At 39.4% G+C, this 20,956-nt stretch overlaps 1 protein-coding gene across 1 annotated transcript in view; it reads right to left on the bottom strand.

The window, feature by feature from the left end:
- LOC126449166 (CLIP-associating protein 1-like) overlaps nucleotides 1-20,956 on the bottom strand; it is a 292,116-nt gene that overhangs the window by 162,184 nt on the left and 108,976 nt on the right. Inside the window, 4 exon segments of the mRNA XM_050091012.1 lie at nucleotides 1,405-1,531; nucleotides 6,868-6,977; nucleotides 7,058-7,215; nucleotides 8,442-8,462. Coding sequence (XP_049946969.1) covers nucleotides 1,405-1,531; nucleotides 6,868-6,977; nucleotides 7,058-7,215; nucleotides 8,442-8,462 — 416 coding nt within the window.

Raw genomic sequence — 20,956 nt, 5'->3', positions numbered from 1 at the left:
TTATCACCCCCCCCTCCCCCCACCCTTCCACATTTCTGTAAATCATTTGACTATTACTTCAACTCTCATCCTAAAAGAATGCTAAAACATAGTCTTTCCACAAAAGTATTGTGTGTATTTCTATTAATACGACTAGGTGCAGCATCTCTTGAAGAGTTCAACTGGTCATAATTATTTCTGTAATTTATTTTTTAATATACTGGATTAAAAACGAAGCAACTTCTCTAAACCGCATATTCCAAAAACACACAACTGGAAACAACAACAACATCCATAATGTTACATATTCTTACACAACACTACATTACATTACTGCTACAAATATAAACGATACACCCTAAACAAAGTTTCATTTACCATCATTTAACATTGCCTCCAAATAAAAAAGGTAACAATACAACAAATATATTATGAAATCATAGTGATGTGACTGACGGCCTTCTCTTACTGATTTCTCCTTTTGTAGTGAGAAATCTACTACTATATGGACAGAAGGCGAGCATGGTAAATCATTATCCTTATGTGAATCACATGGAATGATTCATGTGATATCACATACTGATACCACCCAAGGGTGTCGCGAAGTTGGCAACAGAATTGCAAATTTCCGTTAGACGCCGACAGTGGTCACGCAAAATCTGGTGGAACCAATGGTGTGCACCCACTGAGATCATGCCGCCAGCAACTCTGCACCACTTGTGACCTCTGTTGCCACAAAATATGACAGGTGGCAGCAGCCACTGAACCCACTTGCTCTTGGAGCCTCATGTTATGACACCATCAATCATTTTGAGTACAGTGAGCCTCATCCTAGTTGTTATTGTATGAGATGGACCTCTTAATTCTTGCTGCCTTATTTGTAATGAGTCTATGTACACTTGGAGAAATACAAGTTAAGTAAATCTTCTGATTACTGTGTTAACTTGTTTGCTAATCATTTATGTTCCTGTCCAGCTTTCCTATGATGACAGTTGCCGTAACACACTGTAGTCCACATCTCCTTACCATTATGTATGAACTTGTGCACAACAATACAAAATCAGAAAAGGTATGGGGCATGGGTACTAATTGTCATCACTGATATTTAATTTGTAAACTGAAGCTGCTAGTAAGGAAGCAAAGGACCATCTCAGCTTACAAGTTGTTTGTTGGGGGGTGGGGGGGAGGTGGGGGGTGGGGGGGGGGGGGGGGGGGAATCAGCTCCTTTGGATTTTCGGGACAGCTATAATATCCACACAAACAAAATCAAAACTACTTGGACATACTAGGTAGCTAAATGTTAAACACAGGAAATTCCAAAGAAGAAGTTGGTTTATGAAATTTCTACTTATTGTACATCCTTTTCTTGTTATACTTGTCAAGAATCTTAATATTTAAATAGTTATCTACATGAGGTCAACATACCTTGGCTGAATTTGGAATCAGATTAATTAGATTGCCAAGAATAATTTCTGCAAAATGGTCAAACTTCGAGCCTAGGTGTTGAGACATAAAAGCTATTGTGCAGCATGCTTCTCTCACAACCTGTGACCTGTAACATTCAGAATGATGTTATAGTAAGATATCATTTCTAACACATAATTAAAGCATTTGCAAGATCTCAAACCTGTAGTAGCAATGTTAAAATATTGAAATGTGTGATATATTTCTACCGACATGTAATAACAGACTGTGTATTGTACCAAAAACACATTGGTATAACAAACTAGGACTGCAGAGTCTGTGACATAATTCCTAAATACATGTGAAGGATTGAGTTCCTCTTGACACAAATGGCGACTTGTACACCAAAAAAATTTCTGAATCTATGCCGAACACAGACTGTACAGATACTTAACAGTTCCTATCTTGTTAATAAAAATTCATGAAATTTAGAAAACTGTAACTGCCTTTTTTTTACTATGACCTCTTTCTCTGACATTCCCTGAAGCAGGCCAAATACAATGTACAGGTTTCAAACAATACCAGTCCATATTATCATGCCAGTAATGCTATTGCACATTCGCACAAGTAGGGAAGCCATGTAATTAACACATTTACCGTAGCACTTATATTTTAAAATATTGAAGGAAGAGAATACTTAAATAAATCAATTATGTGCAATTTTTAATAATAATAATAATAACTGTCTTCATGTAACTCATTTAAGTCATTTGTATTTAAAATTAAATTACTAGAAAGAATGTGCTGAACACATGTTGATTAACTATAAATCTGTCATTTCTCACCCATCAGCACCTGGGTATAATCATGACATACAGGATATACAATTTGTCAATTTTACCGGGTATGCTATTTGTTAATTTTACCGGATCTACTATTTGTCAATTTTGCATGCATAATACATCTACAATCCATTTCAGTGCATAAGGAACTATACATCTTAGATCCATTCTTCTAATTTCTAATAGTGTTCTTATTTCATCTCACTTGGTTTTCATGCAGTGCATAAACCGAGAGAGTGCACTCTAATGTGTCAACTACCAAGGCCTAGCTCTAATTTCTTCATTTTCTTGAAACAAATAGATGCTGACGTCCTTCAGAGATTTTAGTATGCTTTAACCAAAACACTTCCCTAGTACTTATTAGGAACATTGTCTCCAAAATGCCAATTTTTTCAACATTATTATTATTATTATTTCATTTTTTTTTTTTTTTTTTTTTTTTTTTTTTTTTTTTTTTTTTTTTTTTTCATTCAGGCCCACACGGAGACATGTCGGATGGCACCTAAGAGCCGGCGCTCAGCAGATGCTACCAACTGGCAGCTGCACCAGATGCAAAAATCATCAACGTACAACGCCAAGCAGAGGCCCATCAGAGATTACAAGTGCACTGATGGCTATGAGGAAGAGTGTGACGCTTAGCACAGAACCCTGTGGGATAACATTCTCCAGACTGTGAGTGGCACTGTGTAAAGTGCCAACTCGAACTCTGAAGAGCTGGTGAGATAAAAATTCACAGATAAAAATCAGAAGGGGCCCAGGGAAGCCACAGTCATGGAGGGTAACTAAAATGTGATGGCACCAAGCCATGTTGTATGCCTTATATAGGCCAAAGTAACCGCGACAAGGTGCTGGGGGTTAGTAAAAGCCTGTCGGATGGTTCTTTCCAATCTGAGTAAATGGTCAGTTGGAGATCGTCCTGCACGAAAGCCACACTGATATGGGAACAAAAGGCCCTGAGATTTGAGTACCCAATGTAATCTGAAGCTAACTATCCTCTCAAGCCATTTACATTTGTCAGACGTTGGCTTCTTCCTGGGCTTAAGGACAGGGATAACAGTACAGTCTCGTCATTGTGACGGAAAAACACCCGTGAGCCAAATGCGGTTGAAGATCTTCAGGAGATGTTGCCTCTGGGGAGTGTCCAAGTGTTGGATCATCTGGTTGTGGATGGAATCCGGCCCTGGGGCCATGTCTTGTGAAGAGGTAAGAGCCTGCAAGAATACCCATTCAGTGAAGTGTTCATTATAGGGCTCAGCGTAGTGCGGGATGGAACATAGGCATAAAACTCTGAATTTCTGCCGGAGAGAGGTAGCAGGATAGGAAGAGGACACCGGTGCCATCGCAAAGTGTGTCGCGAGCTGTTCTGCAAGGAACAATGGATCAGTGCACAGAACACCTTGGAGGTTAAGACCCTGGACAGCTGACTGTTGTTAGCCGCCCTGAAGGCTACGGAGCTTTGACCAAACCTGTGATGAAGAGGCATACATCCCCAAGGAGGAAACACAGCGCTCCCAGCATTCCTTTTCACTCTGCTTAATAAGGTAACGAGCCTTAGCATGGAGACACTTAAAAGTGAGAAGGTCGGTCTGTGAAAGGTGTCGTCATAATTGCTGCAGCGCCCATCGGTGGTCCTGGACAGCGACTGCGACATTCTTAGTCCACCACGGTACCGGTCGACAACGAGGGTGACAGCAGTGCCAGTAGCACAAAGATAATGGCAGAGATGCCTTGCACGACTGCACCAATGGAATTCAAGAGGGAGGTGTCGAAGTGCACAGCAGACATACACTCCTGGAAATTGAAATAAGAACACCGTGAATTCATTGTCCCAGGAAGGGGAAACTTTATTGACACATTCCTGGGGTCAGATACATCACATGATCACACTGACAGAACCACAGGCACATAGACACAGGCAACAGAGCATGCACAATGTCGGCACTAGTACAGTGTATATTCACCTTTCGCAGCAATGCAGGCTGCTATTCTCCCATGGAGACGATCGTAGAGATGCTGGATGTAGTCCTGTGGAACGGCTTGCCATGCAATTTCCACCTGGCGCCTCAGTTGGACCAGCGTTCGTGCTGGACGTGCAGACCGCGTGAGACGACGCTTCATCCAGTCCCAAACATGCTCAATGGGGGACAGATCCGGAGATCTTGCTGGCCAGGGTAGTTAACTTACACCTTCTAGAACACGTTGGGTGGCACGGGATACATGCGGACGTGCATTGTCCTGTTGGAACAGCAAGTTCCCTTGCCGGTCTAGGAATGGTAGAACGATGGGTTCGATGACGGTTTGGATGTACCGTGCACTATTCAGTGTCCCCTCGACGATCACCAGTGGTGTACGGCCAGTGTAGGAGATCACTCCCCACACCATGATGCCGGGTGTTGGTCCTGTGTGCCTCGGTCGTATGCAGTCCTGATTGTGGCGCTCACCTGCACGGCGCCAAACACGCATACGACCATCATTGGCACCAAGGCAGAAGCGACTCTCATCGCTGAAGACGACACGTCTCCATTCGTCCCTCCATTCACGCCTGTCGCGACACCACTGGAGGCGGGCTGCACGATGTTGGGGCGTGAGCGGAAGACGGCCTAACGGTGTGCGGGACCGTAGCCCAGCTTCATGGAGACGGTTGCGAATGGTCCTCGCCGATACCCCACGAGCAACAGTGTCCCTAATTTGCTGGGAAGTGGCGGTGCGGTCCCCTACGGCACTGCGTAGGATCCTACGGTCTTGGCGTGCATCCGTGCGTCGCTGCGGTCCGGTCCCAGGTCGACGGGCACGTGCACCTTCCGCCGACCACTGGCGACAACATCGATGTACTGTGGAGACCTCACGCCCCACGTGTTGAGCAATTCGGCGGTACGTCCACCCGGCCTCCCGCATGCCCACTATACGCCCTCGCTCAAAGTCCGTCAACTGCACATACGGTTCACATCCACGCTGTCGCGGCATGCTACCAGTGTTAAAGACTGCGATGGAGCTCCGTATGCCACGGCAAACTGGCTGACACTGACGGCGGCGGTGCACAAATGCTGCGCAGCTAGCGCCATTCGACGGCCAACACCGCGGTTCCTGGTGTGTCCGCTGTGCCGTGCGTGTGATCATTGCTTGTACAGCCCTCTCGCAGTGTCCGGAGCAAGTATGGTGGGTCTGACACACCGGTGTCAATGTGTTCTTTTTTCCATTTCCAGGAGTGTATATAAAAGCCAACTGGCCCTGTAGAATGCCCAACGTTGGGGCCTGACGGCAGCAGGGGAACAATAGAATCACCAGAAAAAGTGGTCACTGTCACAAAGGTCACCATGGGATGACCTGTGTAGGGAAGCCACGAGAGCATAGGAGGAGACGATGAGATTGATAGCAATAAAGGTGCCATGAGCTGCACTGAAGGGGAACTGTCATTGAGGGGACACAAATCGAGGTCCATAATAAGCTGGTCAATTAAGAGACCCTACCCATTGAAGTGGCACCACCCACCCACAGTGGGTGGTGAACACTGAAGTCGAAGAGGAGAAACAGAGGCAGTTGCTGGAGTAAGGTAGACAGTTCAATGTAAGGAAGTGATCTACCTGGAGGGGGATCCGGTCCGGCACACAGTTTTAACCTGCCAGGAAGTTTCATATCAGCGCACACTCTGCTGTAAAGTGAAAATCTCATTCTGGCATTCTTTATAGTCATTTTTTTTCCTTTCTCACTGGACCACACAACATCCATGAAGACTCTTTCAGTGCCAAAGGCACACTTTATTTTTCTGCTTTCTTAACTGTTAATATTGAATGTATATCTAGTTACTGCAATATTTACACTAGCAGTATTATCACTGTTACTGCGTATCATCACAAGCTTTTCTACATTTTTATTTCATCATATACACTTTGTCTACTTTGTTTCCCAAAGAAGATTAGGGTTCAACATCCTATCAGTGGCAAGGTTAGTAAAAATGGTGCACAACTTTGGATAGGGTTTAGACAGCAAAAGAAATCAGAAGTGTCCATTTCAAAATACCCAGTTCGGCATGTGCCTCAAGAAATTAGTAGTGCCCATATCAAAAGACCCATTCTGGCATTTGCATTAAGTGATTTTGGGAAATTTGCCATGGCTGTTTCAATAAAATTATTCCAGTACTCAAATGATTCAGGAACCAAGAAAAACCTAAATCTGAATGGTTGGTTGGGGATTTGAATCCTGCTCTTTCCACATGCAAGTTCTATGCCTTAAGGACCGAGTCCTGTGGCTCAGTGTGTTTCAATGTTTGTGCTTTACATTCCCCTATCTACTCTTCCTATTCAATAAACTCCAACATTTCATTAACAATCCAATACCTCTCAATAATTCATTCACATGTTCAGTAATACGGCCGAAAGGCCCAAATACACTAACAAAATTATCACAGCAATAAGGTAGCCATGAACAGCTTCATTCATGAAATGTGTGTGTCACACGATTTCTGATACACAATTTTGTTGAACCACTGATTAACTGAGCAACCAAAAACTATTAATATCACTCTCACAATTCCACGCAGAATCATTAACAATTCTCTTGTTTATCAAAAAAAAGACATCTCAGAGCTTGAGAGAAACTTGCACTTCAGAGAGAAATTTAAAAAGAGCAAAGTTTAAGTACTAACCTCAGATCTTTCAAAACTCCTAAAAATGGTGTCTCCATTAAACGTAAGTGTTTGAAAAATTCCTGATGCTTAGCAGCTCCAGCCATTACAACAGATCGTAGTTTTTTCAACTGAAATACACAAAAGTTTTTACTTATTTTAAGAAATAAATTTTATTAACACTTATAATCCTAATCATCACATTACTAACCGCCTCAACACGTTTTGACCAATCATTATTTGGATCATTAATTATGTCAGTTATTTTGGTCAGCTCTTCTTCCAATTCTCGCGCAGTGAAAATTGTGGCTGGTTGAACTTCCTCAAAAACTTTCACAAAATGCTCCTCATCCACTGCTCCCGCTGATGCTGTAATTGTGTAAAAAAGATTTAGTTAGTATCTCTAATCCATCTAAATTTTGAATAGGGCCTGTGCCACAGGTATACCCTCTAATAAATATCACTGCTGATTTCAAACACTGGAAAATCCAGGGTCGAATATTAACAATATAAGGAACAGATAGATTGCTACTCACTATAAACATGACATGTTGAGTAGTTACACACAGGCACGACAAACAGACCATTACACATTAGCTTTTGGCTAAAGCCTTCTTCAGATAAGGAACACACACACACACACACTCGATAACCAGTACGGGCTGGTCTCTGCATGCCATAGATGGTGGCCATGTATGCTTGTGTGAATAAATGTGTGTGTGTGTGTGTGTGTGTTTCCTATTCTGATGACGGCTTTGGCCAAAAGCTAATGCGTAAGTGTCCTTTCATTGTGCCTGTCTAACTCAATGCATCATCTTTACGGCCAGTAGCAATCTCTCTTTTCCTTATACCACTGCTCATTTTTCTCTTTATCATAATTATTGTGAGCCATATAATTACAAAACTGCATGAATATCTTCTCATTTGCTCTCTCTTCAGTAATGTATATAACTTCCATCATCAAACTACATGACTAAATTGGACTAAAAGCTTAAGTTTAAAGCTATGTGATATGTGAACTCTGTGGAAGTAGCTTTCTTTTATAAGCTGCCAATTTTGTTATATCATGGATCCCTAAGCATGAAGAGTTTATTTGTCTTCAACTATGGCTGAACACTCCAGCCTCAGTATAACATGACAGCATTAACCTGCCATGCATCTCTCTCTGCATGACTAAACATTATTTAGAGATGATATATTTTTGGCATTGTGTGTGTGTCTGTGTGTGTGTGTGTGTGTGTGTGTGTGTGTGTGTGTGTGTGTGTGTGTGTGTGTGTGCTACTCTTGATGTTCACAAAAATCTGTGCTGGATAACTGTCTCTAATCAAAACTGGTCGCACCATCAAAAAATTGAAAATCAACTTGAAGTGTTACATGATGTCATTTTTACCACTGCTGTGGAACACAGTCAACATAAAATACCACAAATAACTGTTGTATTGTCCAATAATGACAGATACAGTATTCCCAAACTCTTGTGTTGTCATTGCTCAAGGTATGACCCAAGCCATGAGGGAGTCACATAAAAAGTATTATAATAAATAAAGAGATACCTGTAAGACATATTACTGAAAAATATGAGCTAAATCACATACCTTTTTTACTGCCTTGAGTTCCTGATGAAGAAAATCGGGACATATTTCTTGAAGCATTTGTTAACATGCAATGCAGAACAAAAAATGTGTTAAGGATGTGAGTAATGGACACAACATACATGCAAAATTGTGAAAGGGATTAATTACTGTGCAGTCATTTTACAAATATTGAAGATACGTACAAAGCATTCATGAGACAAGCACACAAGCAAGTACACAGACATAGGAAGTGGATAATATATCCTCTATTATTTGGCAGGTCTATCCATAAGTGGCAGTCAAATGAAAATGAGACAGATGGAAAGTAGTAAGTAATTTCTTTATTATTTCGAAAGTAATCACAGTAACATTTAATACTTTTATCCCACTGTCAGACAAGATGGTCAATGCTTTTGTGGAAAAATGCAGTTTCCCACGGAACAATTTTTGTACCCAGGCATTGCACTGTTACGTCTGAAGCAACTTGATAGCCACGAATGTCTTCTTCATGGTTTCAAAAGTATGGAAATTGGTTGGGGAGACGTTGGGACTGTATGGAGGATGTGTACGAACTTCCCAGTGAAATTTCTGCAGTATAGTCAAAACAAACCTTGCAAAACATTGGTGGACATTACCCTGCAACACAGCCATGCCCTCCATCAACATTCTTAGGCATTTGGACTCGATAGCCTGATTCACGTTTTTGCAAAGTGTCCATTTACCACGGTAGGAGGGCATTCACATGTTTCCACTGTTGGTTCTGACACACTCTAACTCAAAATAATGACGTTTCACCACCTCTGACAGTCTGGGACAGGACACAATATTCTTCACTGTGATACTGTTCCAAGTGCTGCAGTGATATAGACATTCTGTTCAACTTCTGCTACTCTGTTAGGCTGTGGGGAACCAGCTGCACACAGATTTTCCAGAACTTCAGATGCTCTGTCATGATGGTGTGAGCAGTACTGTGACTGATGCCCAACACGAGGCAAATATCTAACACCCTCTGGCATTGGTCATTTGTGACGGAACACCCACTGCAGTAATGATATGACACCCAACCTCCTCAAAAGTGTTTATTCAATGCAATCACACGTGCACATGACGTGCTGTGTTTGTCATATACAGCACTCATTCAGGCATGAACTTCCCTTCCTGACAATCCTTCTGCAGTAAAAAACTGCTCCTTGCTGTTCCTCTCTCCCAGAATCCATAGTAAAGTCAAACACACATTCAATTCATTGGCCTCACGTCAACCATGTTTAACAGACAAATGGCACAGAGGTGAGCATCACCCTGTTCTTTCCTGACTGCCAATGGAGGGCACTTCAACGCACACAGCCACCTGCACTACCAACGTGCACACTATGCTCATTTTGATTTGACTTCCCCTTATATATGAAGCAATAATGAGTAATCAGCAATGTGAAACAGATGGATTGTCGGGCAGTCTTCAAGGGTATAATGTCTGTAGACTTAAAGGCAGGAAAGAATGGTTGATTACATTAGAAGTAATAGCCCTTTAAATTGTTACTAGCCATTATGAATGTGTTCAAGATTTTTGCAGGGATCTATGGTTAAGCAAAGGATCTTTGTACTTGTCAGCACCACCCACATTCCAATGCATAAGAGTGATTTGAGTAAAACCATACCATGATACTCAAAAAAATAAATAATTTTTGCCTACATGTCATGTTCTGCATGAATGCAGAAAAAATAATATGAACTGATGATTTATTTAACTAATATTTTATATTTACAAGGGTAAGACTGCTTTTATAACTATAATATGCACAGAAATGCATTATAAACAAATACAGAAGCAGGCCACATTTAAATATGAGTATTAGTCTTCAGAAAGATGACAATGTTTGCAGGCTGTTATTAATAAGCTAATTAATGACCCACTGAAGACTTGAAAAAAAAAAACAACGTCAGAGATCAAACTAAATAGCAAACATAAAATAGTTAAAGCAATATTCAGTATCTTGCATTCTGCAGTATAAACTGCCCTCAAGTACTTATTTTATCTGTATTGCCACAAAACAATATTTTTCCTCATCTGTTATTGGAACAGACACATACTCAAAACTAAAGGTATGAACATACCTTTTAAAAGGGCTAACAAACCAACATTTTTCAGTTAAGTTTACCAGAGCATGAGCAGAGTACGCTTTTGGCTGCTGTTAATCAGTGGTAACAGATTACACTGATATTTATTGAACCTGTGCCAGTTTCTAGAATAAACAACACAGTAAAGACAGCAACCAATCAGTAGATAATGATAATTTTACTTTGAAAAACCAGTTTCAAATGCTTCACTTATCTTCAGTAGCTTATACGGTTTATCTCACATTTGTAGCAACTTTGGAAAGCACTGAAATGGTCTGGGGAGACATGCTTCCAAGGCAAAGTACATAAAATTGAAGCACATGTTTAAGGCAAAATCTTGGCTCCACTAAATCTACATCTGTACTCTGCAAGCCACCATATGGTGCAGGGTGCATGGTGAAGCATACCTTGTATCACTGCTAGGCATTTCCCTTTCTGTTCCACTCACAACAGAGCAACAGAAAAACGGCTGTCTACATGCCCCCATATGAGCCCCTATGTGAAATGTATGCTGTCAGCAGTACACTCATTCTGCTGTCAGCCACAAATGCCAGTTACCTGAATTTTGTCAACAGTGTCTCACAAAAAGTGTGTTGTTCTCCCTCCAGTGATCACCATTTGAATTCACAGAGTATTTCTGTAACACTCAGATGCTGAGTGAACCAGCTGATAACACTATCTAGTAGCATGCCTCTAATAACTTTAATGTCTTTCTTTAATCCTACCTGATAGCAGCTCCCAAACACCTGACTACTATTCCAGAAAGAACTGCATAAGTGTTCTGCATGCTCTCTCTTCCACAGATAAGCTACACTTTCCTAAATTCTCCAAATAAACTAAAGTCAGCCATTCACCTTCTCTACAACTGACCTTACATGATACATCCATTTCAAGCTGCTTTGCAACATTACATCTACATATTTAAACAACATGACTGTGTCAAGCAACACACCATTAATACTGTATTCTAACATTACAGGATATTTTTCTTACTCATCTGCACTCATTTACAGTCTTCCATGTGTCAAGCAAGCTACCATACATTACACTAAACAGAAATTCTGTCTCTCGCTACAGCCACTCAATAATGATCCTTTCCCATATGCTACAATGCCATTAGCAGTCACAGACTGTTGCTCACCCTATCAATTGTAGTGTGTGTGTGTGTGTGTGTGTGTGTGTGTGTGTGTGTGCGCGTGTGTCCGTGTCCTTGGAGATCTTGAGGGCGAAGGGTTGAGAGCATTCTCACTGTCCCTGGCAGCATGATGTCAAAATGAACATAAAAATGATGCTGAAACTGATATAAAATATGATGTTGAAACTGACATAAAATATGATGATGAAACTGCTGACACAAAAAGATTTCATGTCATCAACATCTTGTACCCCACAACTTATTCAATTCTAAAAGGAAGTATAACACACATCATCATTATGCACACCTTTGGACAGCGTATTATGGACAGATGAACAGTGAAGCACTGAGACATCTACTAGGCAGACCTCAAAAGCCAACTTTTCAAGAGACATAAATTTTATAAATATGTTGCAATAGTTCATGTACTGTAATGTGTTAATATTAACAGGGGAATGATAAGGACAAAAGTTCAAGACAGGCAGCAGTTTAAGCAAGCTACGAGGGTGGTTTGAAATGTTCTCGGAACAAAATAGAAAAAAAGTACTTTTATCACTGAAACTTTTTTTTTATTTTTGAATGTAGTCTCCTTGTACATTAATGCACTTGGTCCAATGATGTTCCAGAGCCTTAATCCCATAACGAAAATTAGTTTCCTTCAGGCCTGCGAAATAGTTGTCAACTACGGCTATCAATTCTTCACTTGAAGTTAATCTTCATCTACCAAAAAAAAATTTCAGTTTTGGGAAGAGATGGAAGTCTGATGGAGTGATATCAGGTGAATAAGGTAGGTGTGGCAACAATTCATACCTTAGTTCGTGTAATTCTGCCATGGCGACAACACATGTACAGGCGCGCTTTGTCTTGATGGAAGATAACTCTCTTCCTTACTAAACCAGGTCTTTTTTTGCATATACTTTGTTGCAATTTGTGCAGTAGGTTAACATAATATTCTCCAGTAATTGTTTGCCCAGTAAGGAGATAATCTACAAACAGAATCCCCTTAGCATCCCAGGACACTGACACCATGTTCTTTCCTGCTGAAGAAATTGTCTTTGCTTTCTTTGGTAGCGGAGGAACAGCAGGTTTCCACTGCTTTGACTGTTGTTTTGTGTCTGGGGTATAGTAGTGCACCCAAGCTTCATCTGTGATCACAAACTGGCACAAAAATTCTTGTTTGTTTATCCTAAAATGGGCCAAACATTGTTCTGATATGTCCATTCTCATGATTTTTTGATCCAGCGTCAATAGTCATGGCACCAATCTTCCAGATAATTTTTTTTCATTTCTAATTCTTCAGTTAAAATGTGATATACCCCTTCAGATGACATCTGGAAAGCATGAACAATATCATGCACTTTCAATCGACAATCCTCCATGACCATTTTATGCACTTTTGCAATAACTTGTGGAGTAGTGACACATCTCGCTGACCACTGCACAGATCATCATCTAAGCTCTCCCGACCAAATTTAAATTCATTTGTTAACATGGTAACAGTTGAATATGAAGGAGCCGAGTCCCCCTGTGTATTCTGGAAATCAGCATGAATGTCCTTTGCTTTCATGCCTTTCTTTACGAAGTACTTAATCACTGCTCGAATCTCGATTTTTTCCATCTTCGCAAATCACTACGCGGGAACAACAACAGAGGCACATCACCACCACAGTGCTCTTCCAAGAGCAGTGACGTGGCACATGTTTACAGGCAACAGACCAATGAATATCATGTGAACAACTCGTCGTGCTAACGCTGACCTCTCGTGGTGATTCTGAGAACTTTTCAAACCACCCTTGTGTATTATAGCAACAAGTGACAATATTATAGCAACAAGTGACAAGGGCACTTCACCAAGCAAAGATATACCTGATTGGGTTAAGCTTACAATATTAATGTGTGATGTCAGTATAAAGCTAGTATCTTAGTGACTGCTGGGTAAGAAGAATTTTTTTTTTTTTATGTATAGCTGCATGCAGTTAAAAATAGTAAGAACTGTGGCTGTTGCACATGGAAGCTGATGGAACTGGCCAGCACCTGGAAATGGTTGGAAACTACATTGGTCACAGTCTAAAGACTTTTGGCTGCTGCCCTGAACTGCAGTAGCATTGAAGCATCAGCAGAGAAAGATGTGTTGCCTTTGGCGTCTCTAGCAACACCTGGGATCTTTGATGTTGTAATGCCTTCCAATACACCTGACCTGATTGGTTCACACTCACCTAAGTGTGAATGGCAAATAGTGGCAAGGCTGCGTATTCCTGGACAGAAGGCAAAAGTGGGTAGTAGCAATACGGTTGTCTCCTTATGCCTTTAAAAACAGATGTGAAGCCTCGCTCACTAGTGAGAGAACACTTGGGACTGGGTCTGCTCTCTCTGAAGATTCTAGACAGGTACAGAGGATGAATTTGCCAGGTATTGGGGACTCAAACATTAAGCATTACCCCAAGGATACAGTTATAGGAGTTTGAACCCACTAATGTCATTAAATGGGCAGACACAAGCACTTCAATTGAATTTCACATATTGTAAAACCAAGCAACAAAATAAAATGCGAAAATACTCACCACCCTTGCATAATGAAATTGCACAGAAACTGTAATAATTTAAATCCATAGTTTACATTCTTTCATGCAGTCTGAATTTCATAAACTTAATGAGAATTAATATAATTACATAATACTGTACTGCGTTATGCAGCTGTAAGCAGCTTAAATTCCTGACCTGCCAGGAAAACCTACAATAAGTTCTTCCTGGAGCAGTCAACACACGTCAAAACATGCAACATAACATTCTTATTGTTTAAGTATCAAATTTATGCTGCATAATTTTTAAGCTACTTTTTTTTTAAAGCCAAACTCATGTATTTCTTTTTTATCCAATAACTTGTCCCACTTCTGTAGCATTAATTTATTTTGACTGCTGTTTTCTGTGATACTCATGCAGCAAACATTTTCCCTTCCCTCACTAACCTGGCTTGTGTATTTGTTGCAGTATAAAGTCTTAAGTCATAAACCTAACATCAGTATGAGCCATGTAACAACTACTTGGCGGACAATGATGTCTACTGGACTTTTGCATACACTACGGTCTTACGTAATAATCATGCTCATGCATGTTTTCTAACGATATTCGCACACCTTCCATTTGGTCATTGCCTCAGTCATTTTCTTACTACTTGTAAATCTTCAAATAGTTTTCTCGCTAAATATGTTTGCCTGGATACATGTCCCATCCAATCCCATTTCAATTTCATTACTGTCATTATCACATCTTTCACTTCCCTCTGGCCTCTGATAAATTTTGTTTCTCTCTCTCTTCCAGTAGTCCCCGAAAAGCATATCTCCATTATTTGTCAAGCAACCCTCAATTTTTGAATTTTTTTCATTTAAAGTGCTTTTCTCTCTACTGAAGTCGCAACTGGTAATATTATATTATGAACTTTCAATATTGAATAAACCAGAAACTTTATTTTGAAAACTGTTTATTTACCAAAAGCACTCACGGCCAGTTCTACTCTTCTGCTTTATTTCTACTGCTGTCCGTTCAGTCACCATCTTTAAGTGCTCTAATTACAACTATTCATCAACTGGTTCTGTGACTCCACTGTTTGTGTGCACATTTTTCTTCTTGATTTGATGACTATACTTCATTGTAGTCTTATAAAAACAGACCAATTAGACTGACTTTCGGACTTGTTCTATTCACTGATGAATCTTATATGCATTAGAGGCAAACAGCATAAAGTCATCAGTGGAAAAAAAATGAGGAGGAGGAGGAGGAGGAGGAGGAAGAGGAGGAGGTGGTGGTGGTGGTGGTGGTGGTGGTGGTGGTTCATGGACCTTCCATTCACATGCAGTCCTTAACCTCAACTATATATATAACTAAAATAGTTAATATAGATAGTAGTTATTATCATAGAGGAAGGTGGAAGCAACTGCTGACAAATGAAAGTTGAGACAACAATGTGTAAATTACAGGATAAGGGACATGATGCTGAATCAGGCAGGATTTAAGTATCTACCGCAACGCAGAACAAATTAAATGCACCCAACAAATATTTAACTGGTGATACAGACCAGCACCACCAAGAGTTAGGCCTTTTACCCTATTTTGTCTCAGAATTGTTCATGCCACCATCTTTGGGGACATTTAACGTTCCTCTTGCCAGTTGGGTTATACTGCATTGCAGCTTCAGTTAGCCTATCATTAAACATATGTTGGACATGGTCATTCCGTCTTCCTTCTTTCTTTTTTTCCCATGTGTTCAATATTTAGTTCTTGTCTAATATCGGTATTTATTTTATGGTCCAACAATGAATATACCACTACAAAGTGAAGGACCTTCCTGTCTGATGATTCGTTTCAATGTAATTGATCATATGTTAGGATCCAACATTCACTACCAGACAGCAGCAAAGGCAACACTATTACTTTGTATGGTTTAATTAGTGTTTCTTTCCATATGTTATGTTGTAATGTAGATTGTATAGTTCCAAAGAATTGTCTGAATCTGGCCAATTTTAGCTCTGCATCATCTGGATACAACAACATGGTACAGATAAACATCAAGTGGTAATAAGTACAGCAATCAGTCGCAAATAATGTTTATTGCAAATCCAGATTTTGATCACTGTGTGGCCATCTTCCGTGTTTAAACACATACAAAAAAACCATTACGATAAGGTGACATGCATCCTTTAGTATATGTTCAGTTGTATAAGTTTTACTTGTGAGTTAATAATAAAATACATAACAGCAGATACCACTTAAAACATTACAACCATTTATACATAAACACAGTCCCAACTGGACTATCAATGTCAGAGACTGAGTTCACACTGAGGCTGCTGGCTTCCATGTATGTCATATCAGTTTACAGTGTCCTCTACATACATGATGGATTGCCAAAATATATTAACTAAAAAAAGTCTCTAATGTTTTAAAGTTACACATACATGATAGTGACTGTGTTAGGTGACAAGTGGCATCAGTTACTGCTGTATATTTTTAGTTACATACAGTTTAAAAATACAGTAAGTCCTATCCAAAAGATCTATATTAATAAATTTATTTAAACAGGGTTAAATCCAAAGTGTTAATAACTTACCCATATAATTACATTAACAACATAGTGAACAAATGGCAAAAAGAAAATAGTTTCAATGTAGTGGACAACAGAAATAATAAGTGTATTTGTTTACCATACTAAGATAAAATTAGCGACAGGATAATCGCGTTTTTAGAAAAAGAAAAGTAAATGTGGAATTTTGTACCACAAGTAAACTGGGTAGTATTTTAAAAACAGTATGGAAAAAAGAACTGTTTTCCATAGATCAGACACCTACAGAAGTGGATGTCCCAACTGCGATGTTTGCTATGTGGGACAAAATGATAAGCAGCTTGAAGCCAGCTTTGGCAAACATGTCACATTTTTTTCAAAAGAGGTGGCAGAAAAATCTAATCTCTCCACAAGTTTGAAATTTTTAATATCAGGCACTATCTTGTGGGACACTGCTTAACCCTTTAACTGCTCTAGATGTGTTAACGCGCACACCTTTGTACCTGTCCCTGTGTGCTCTGAACGTGTTTACATGCGCCACCAGTCCTTCTACCTGGCACTTGTCCAGAGCACACAGGGACAGGTACAAAGGCGTGCACGTTAAAAGGACCAGTGCAGTTAAATGGTTAATTAGCAGGAGGCCACAAAACGTTTCCATTTTTGGAAATTATTTAAAAATCGTGGGATTCAGATACTATGAGAGACTTCCAATAGACACATTGATCTGGCAGTAACAAACTATTTATGATTAAACTAATCCTAGATTGCACATGAGTACATAGTTTTGGTGGCAAATATATTACCCACAATTATACATGGTGTATCTGGAAGTTTATTAGTTTTAACACCAAACTGCATAAATTATAATGTATTTTTATGTGAAAACTGTGTGAAAGGACATTATAAAACAGAAAAATGTTGGGTCCGTTTGAAATAAAGCTGCTAGTCCAATAGCTTATAACACCATTTTTGTCTAATCTAATTCCTGTAGCTGCACTTAAAATCTGACAAATAAATTTATTAGTGAGTGTCTTCTGGATAAGATTTGCTGTAATTTTAAACTATAAGTAATTGTAAAAATGTACAATGATAACTGATGCCACTGGTTAGTACACACTGTCACCACCATATATGTATAACTGCAAAACATTACACACTGTCAGTACACACACAAAAAAAAAAAAAAACACCCAAAGTTGCAAATTTCACATTTTTTATTCACTCAATGACTAGTTTAAGGCCGGGATCCATTTTCGAATCATCATAACATAGTCAAAAATGGTGTTTCCATAAATGCAAAAACTATGTAAAAAATGTGCAAACACACTGCTCATTTGCATATTTTTGACATAGTTTTTGCATTTTCGGAAGTACCATTTTTGACTATGTTATGATGATTTGAAAGAGAGTTCTGGCCAGAAACTAGTTATTGAGTTATTAAAAAAATTGAGATTTGCAACTTTGGCTGGTTTTTTGTTGCACCAATTAACAGAAGTTGCTGGCCTACAATTATTACAGCATGCTGAAAGTTCGTAAATTGGACACTATTGTTAGTTACAACTGCCAGTTTGTTTTATGTATGTGCATGAGTTTAAAAAAAAAAAAAAAAAAACAAGAAATAAAATAACAAAACATGTGATTGGAAATAAAGTACATATAGTTTAGCAATGCCATGTAGTGGGCGCTGTAAACTGGTACGAAATAAGAAGCAGCCAATGGCCTCAGTGTGAATTCAACCTTTGACATGGATGGACCAGTTGGGACTAACGTAATATTTTAACTTACATCTGCTAATACAAACTTTATTACTGACTCACTTATATAACTGTACACATAATAAGGTATACACATTACCTTATGTTAACTTGTTCCTTATATGTTCTTTAGCATTGAAGATGGCCACACACTGACTAAAATCCGAATTTGCAACAAACATTATTTGCATCTGATTGCTGTACTTTTTACCAGCACTGCAGTCAGCAATCCATAAAACAGCACTAAGTACCCGTGTCCTCTGGCTACCCACAACAGCATAATGGAAACATAGATCATGCATGTATTTGTTTGTACTTATTTAAAATGGTTCAGTTAGCTGAAAAACCTGTCAGGTGGGAAATATATGCCATGATTCCTTTCCTGCCTTTGAAAGACAGGTAAGTTGTCAAAATGAATTAGTTTATTAATAGTGTTTATGGAGGAAACTTACAGAGTGATTGGCTTGTAAGAAAAGAGGATAAATCATTCAAAGATGGCCATACTAATGGTCGGTCATGTTGAGGTGAAAAGTGGGTAACTATCTGTTGCTGCTGAAGACTTGGTACAGAATGTTGACGCATAAGTTCTAGAAAACAGAAAATTAATATTTTCATCCTTTTCTAATGAGCTTCCTCAAGTTTCAAAAAGAGATATTTATGAAATTCTTACAAAACACTTAAACTACTAGTTGTGTTCCTGCATAGATCCCGAAAATGCTGAGTGAGGTGTATAAATCCATTTGAGCAGCCTGTGCTTTAAATTTCCCTGTGCAAACTGTAACAATGATGGTGAATGTTTAGGATGAGTTGTCACTGAAGCGTTTGTGTGGTCTGCGGTTCTCACCCCTATTTCATAATAGGAGTAATCTGCTTCTATCAACAGCAGAATTCAAAAACATCAAATAATGTTAAGAGTGTCTTTGAGTGTGTTTTTCTCACTCAGTAACAACCAGAAATACTTACAGCGACAATAATATTTCAACATGCACTTAATTTTAATTGACTGGTGAGTTTGGCCATGAGCTAAAGATGTCTGCCACTTACACCAAGAGCAGAATGGTATGTTGCGTGGCCACTGCAGGATTAGTAGAAGGGAGGGGGGAATATTTCATTGTTTGGCTCCAAGTGCTGACAACTCACAAGTGTGCACAACTAGCACTGATCAGCAGCTATCGTATAAATTCCAAACTGAAGGAACACAGATTCATGAACATGGATTATATACACAGTCATCTTCAAATGTAATACATGATTGTAGCAAGTAATATGAAATCAAATTAAGGATGATGCAATACAATGTAATGGGTAAAAGAAACATGACATTCCAAACGTTCAGTAAACATTTGCGATCGTGTCTCATATTGCAATTACTGTTATTAATTAAGGTAACATACTAATTTATGTAGGTTAGCAACTAACAGTAAGATTGGTAGGGGAAAGTTTGGTAAAGTGGCCAGAACAGGAAAAGTGGCCATTGGATATTTACGCTCTGAACAGCACTGCTGCCTGACGAGAACTGGTCACATTAGTTCAAAAATACACTGCCATTGTTGTCAGTGAGATTGGCAGAGGAAGTGTGATCCATTATTTCTCAGTAATTCATTTTATCATTCTTACTAATAATAATTTTTAACACTATCAATGTTTAAACAACACCTTTTTGCCTGCAAACATAGTTCCTTGTTATTTATTTCAGTTTGATAAGTTTTCTACCCCAATAGGAGTTGGTTACTCCCAACAAAACACACATAATACAAACGATAAAACCTGAATCCTTTTATATACGAAGCTCTCAGCCAACATGTCTGTTCTGTTGTATTTGGCCTAACACAAAGTGCGACTGAAGACAGTCTGCTGCACCCAACTGGTTTTCTTTCGTACACTAGGGCATGAAGATGCCTACAATATGCACCAAAAAATCAGAAAAACACCTCGGACTCTGTTGCAATGGCACTGTCCACGATACCCGTTTAGGTATGGAAAACTGGCCACGTGTAATACATGTAGTTCCAACATATTATTTTCTTTTTCACTTGAAAATATTTGGTGCGATACCTTATAATACATAGAGTCAAAATGGGTAGATGGTTAGCTATTAATAACTATGGTTTGGTGAAAATTGAAATTGTCTTTACGTGGCCATTTTACCCCCCTCCCCCATGCAGCACAAGGTGTAGTCCTACGATGTCAATAATGGCTCTTAAGCAAAGCCATTTGACGCCTACTGATAGAGAGGATCTGATACTTTACCTGATAAGACATTTACAGGATAGGCAATTCTGCAAAAATACATCAACCAATGTTTCACATGTAGTGTTACTTCTGACACTATAAATGCTGAGTAACATCAAGACAAATGGCAACTACGGGAGCACTGTAGACTAAATCCACTCCACAGCTGGTTTGGCCAATGAGTGTGAGGGTACAATGTCAGTACTTGAGTCAAATGTATATTGTAATGCGAGGCCAAGAAACA

This window comes from Schistocerca serialis, unplaced genomic scaffold (genome assembly GCF_023864345.2).
Source record: "Schistocerca serialis cubense isolate TAMUIC-IGC-003099 unplaced genomic scaffold, iqSchSeri2.2 HiC_scaffold_710, whole genome shotgun sequence".
Lineage (NCBI taxonomy): Eukaryota > Metazoa > Arthropoda > Insecta > Orthoptera > Acrididae > Schistocerca > Schistocerca serialis.
Note: the sequence above shows the minus strand (reverse complement) of the source record. Positions and strands in the feature narration are given on the sequence as shown.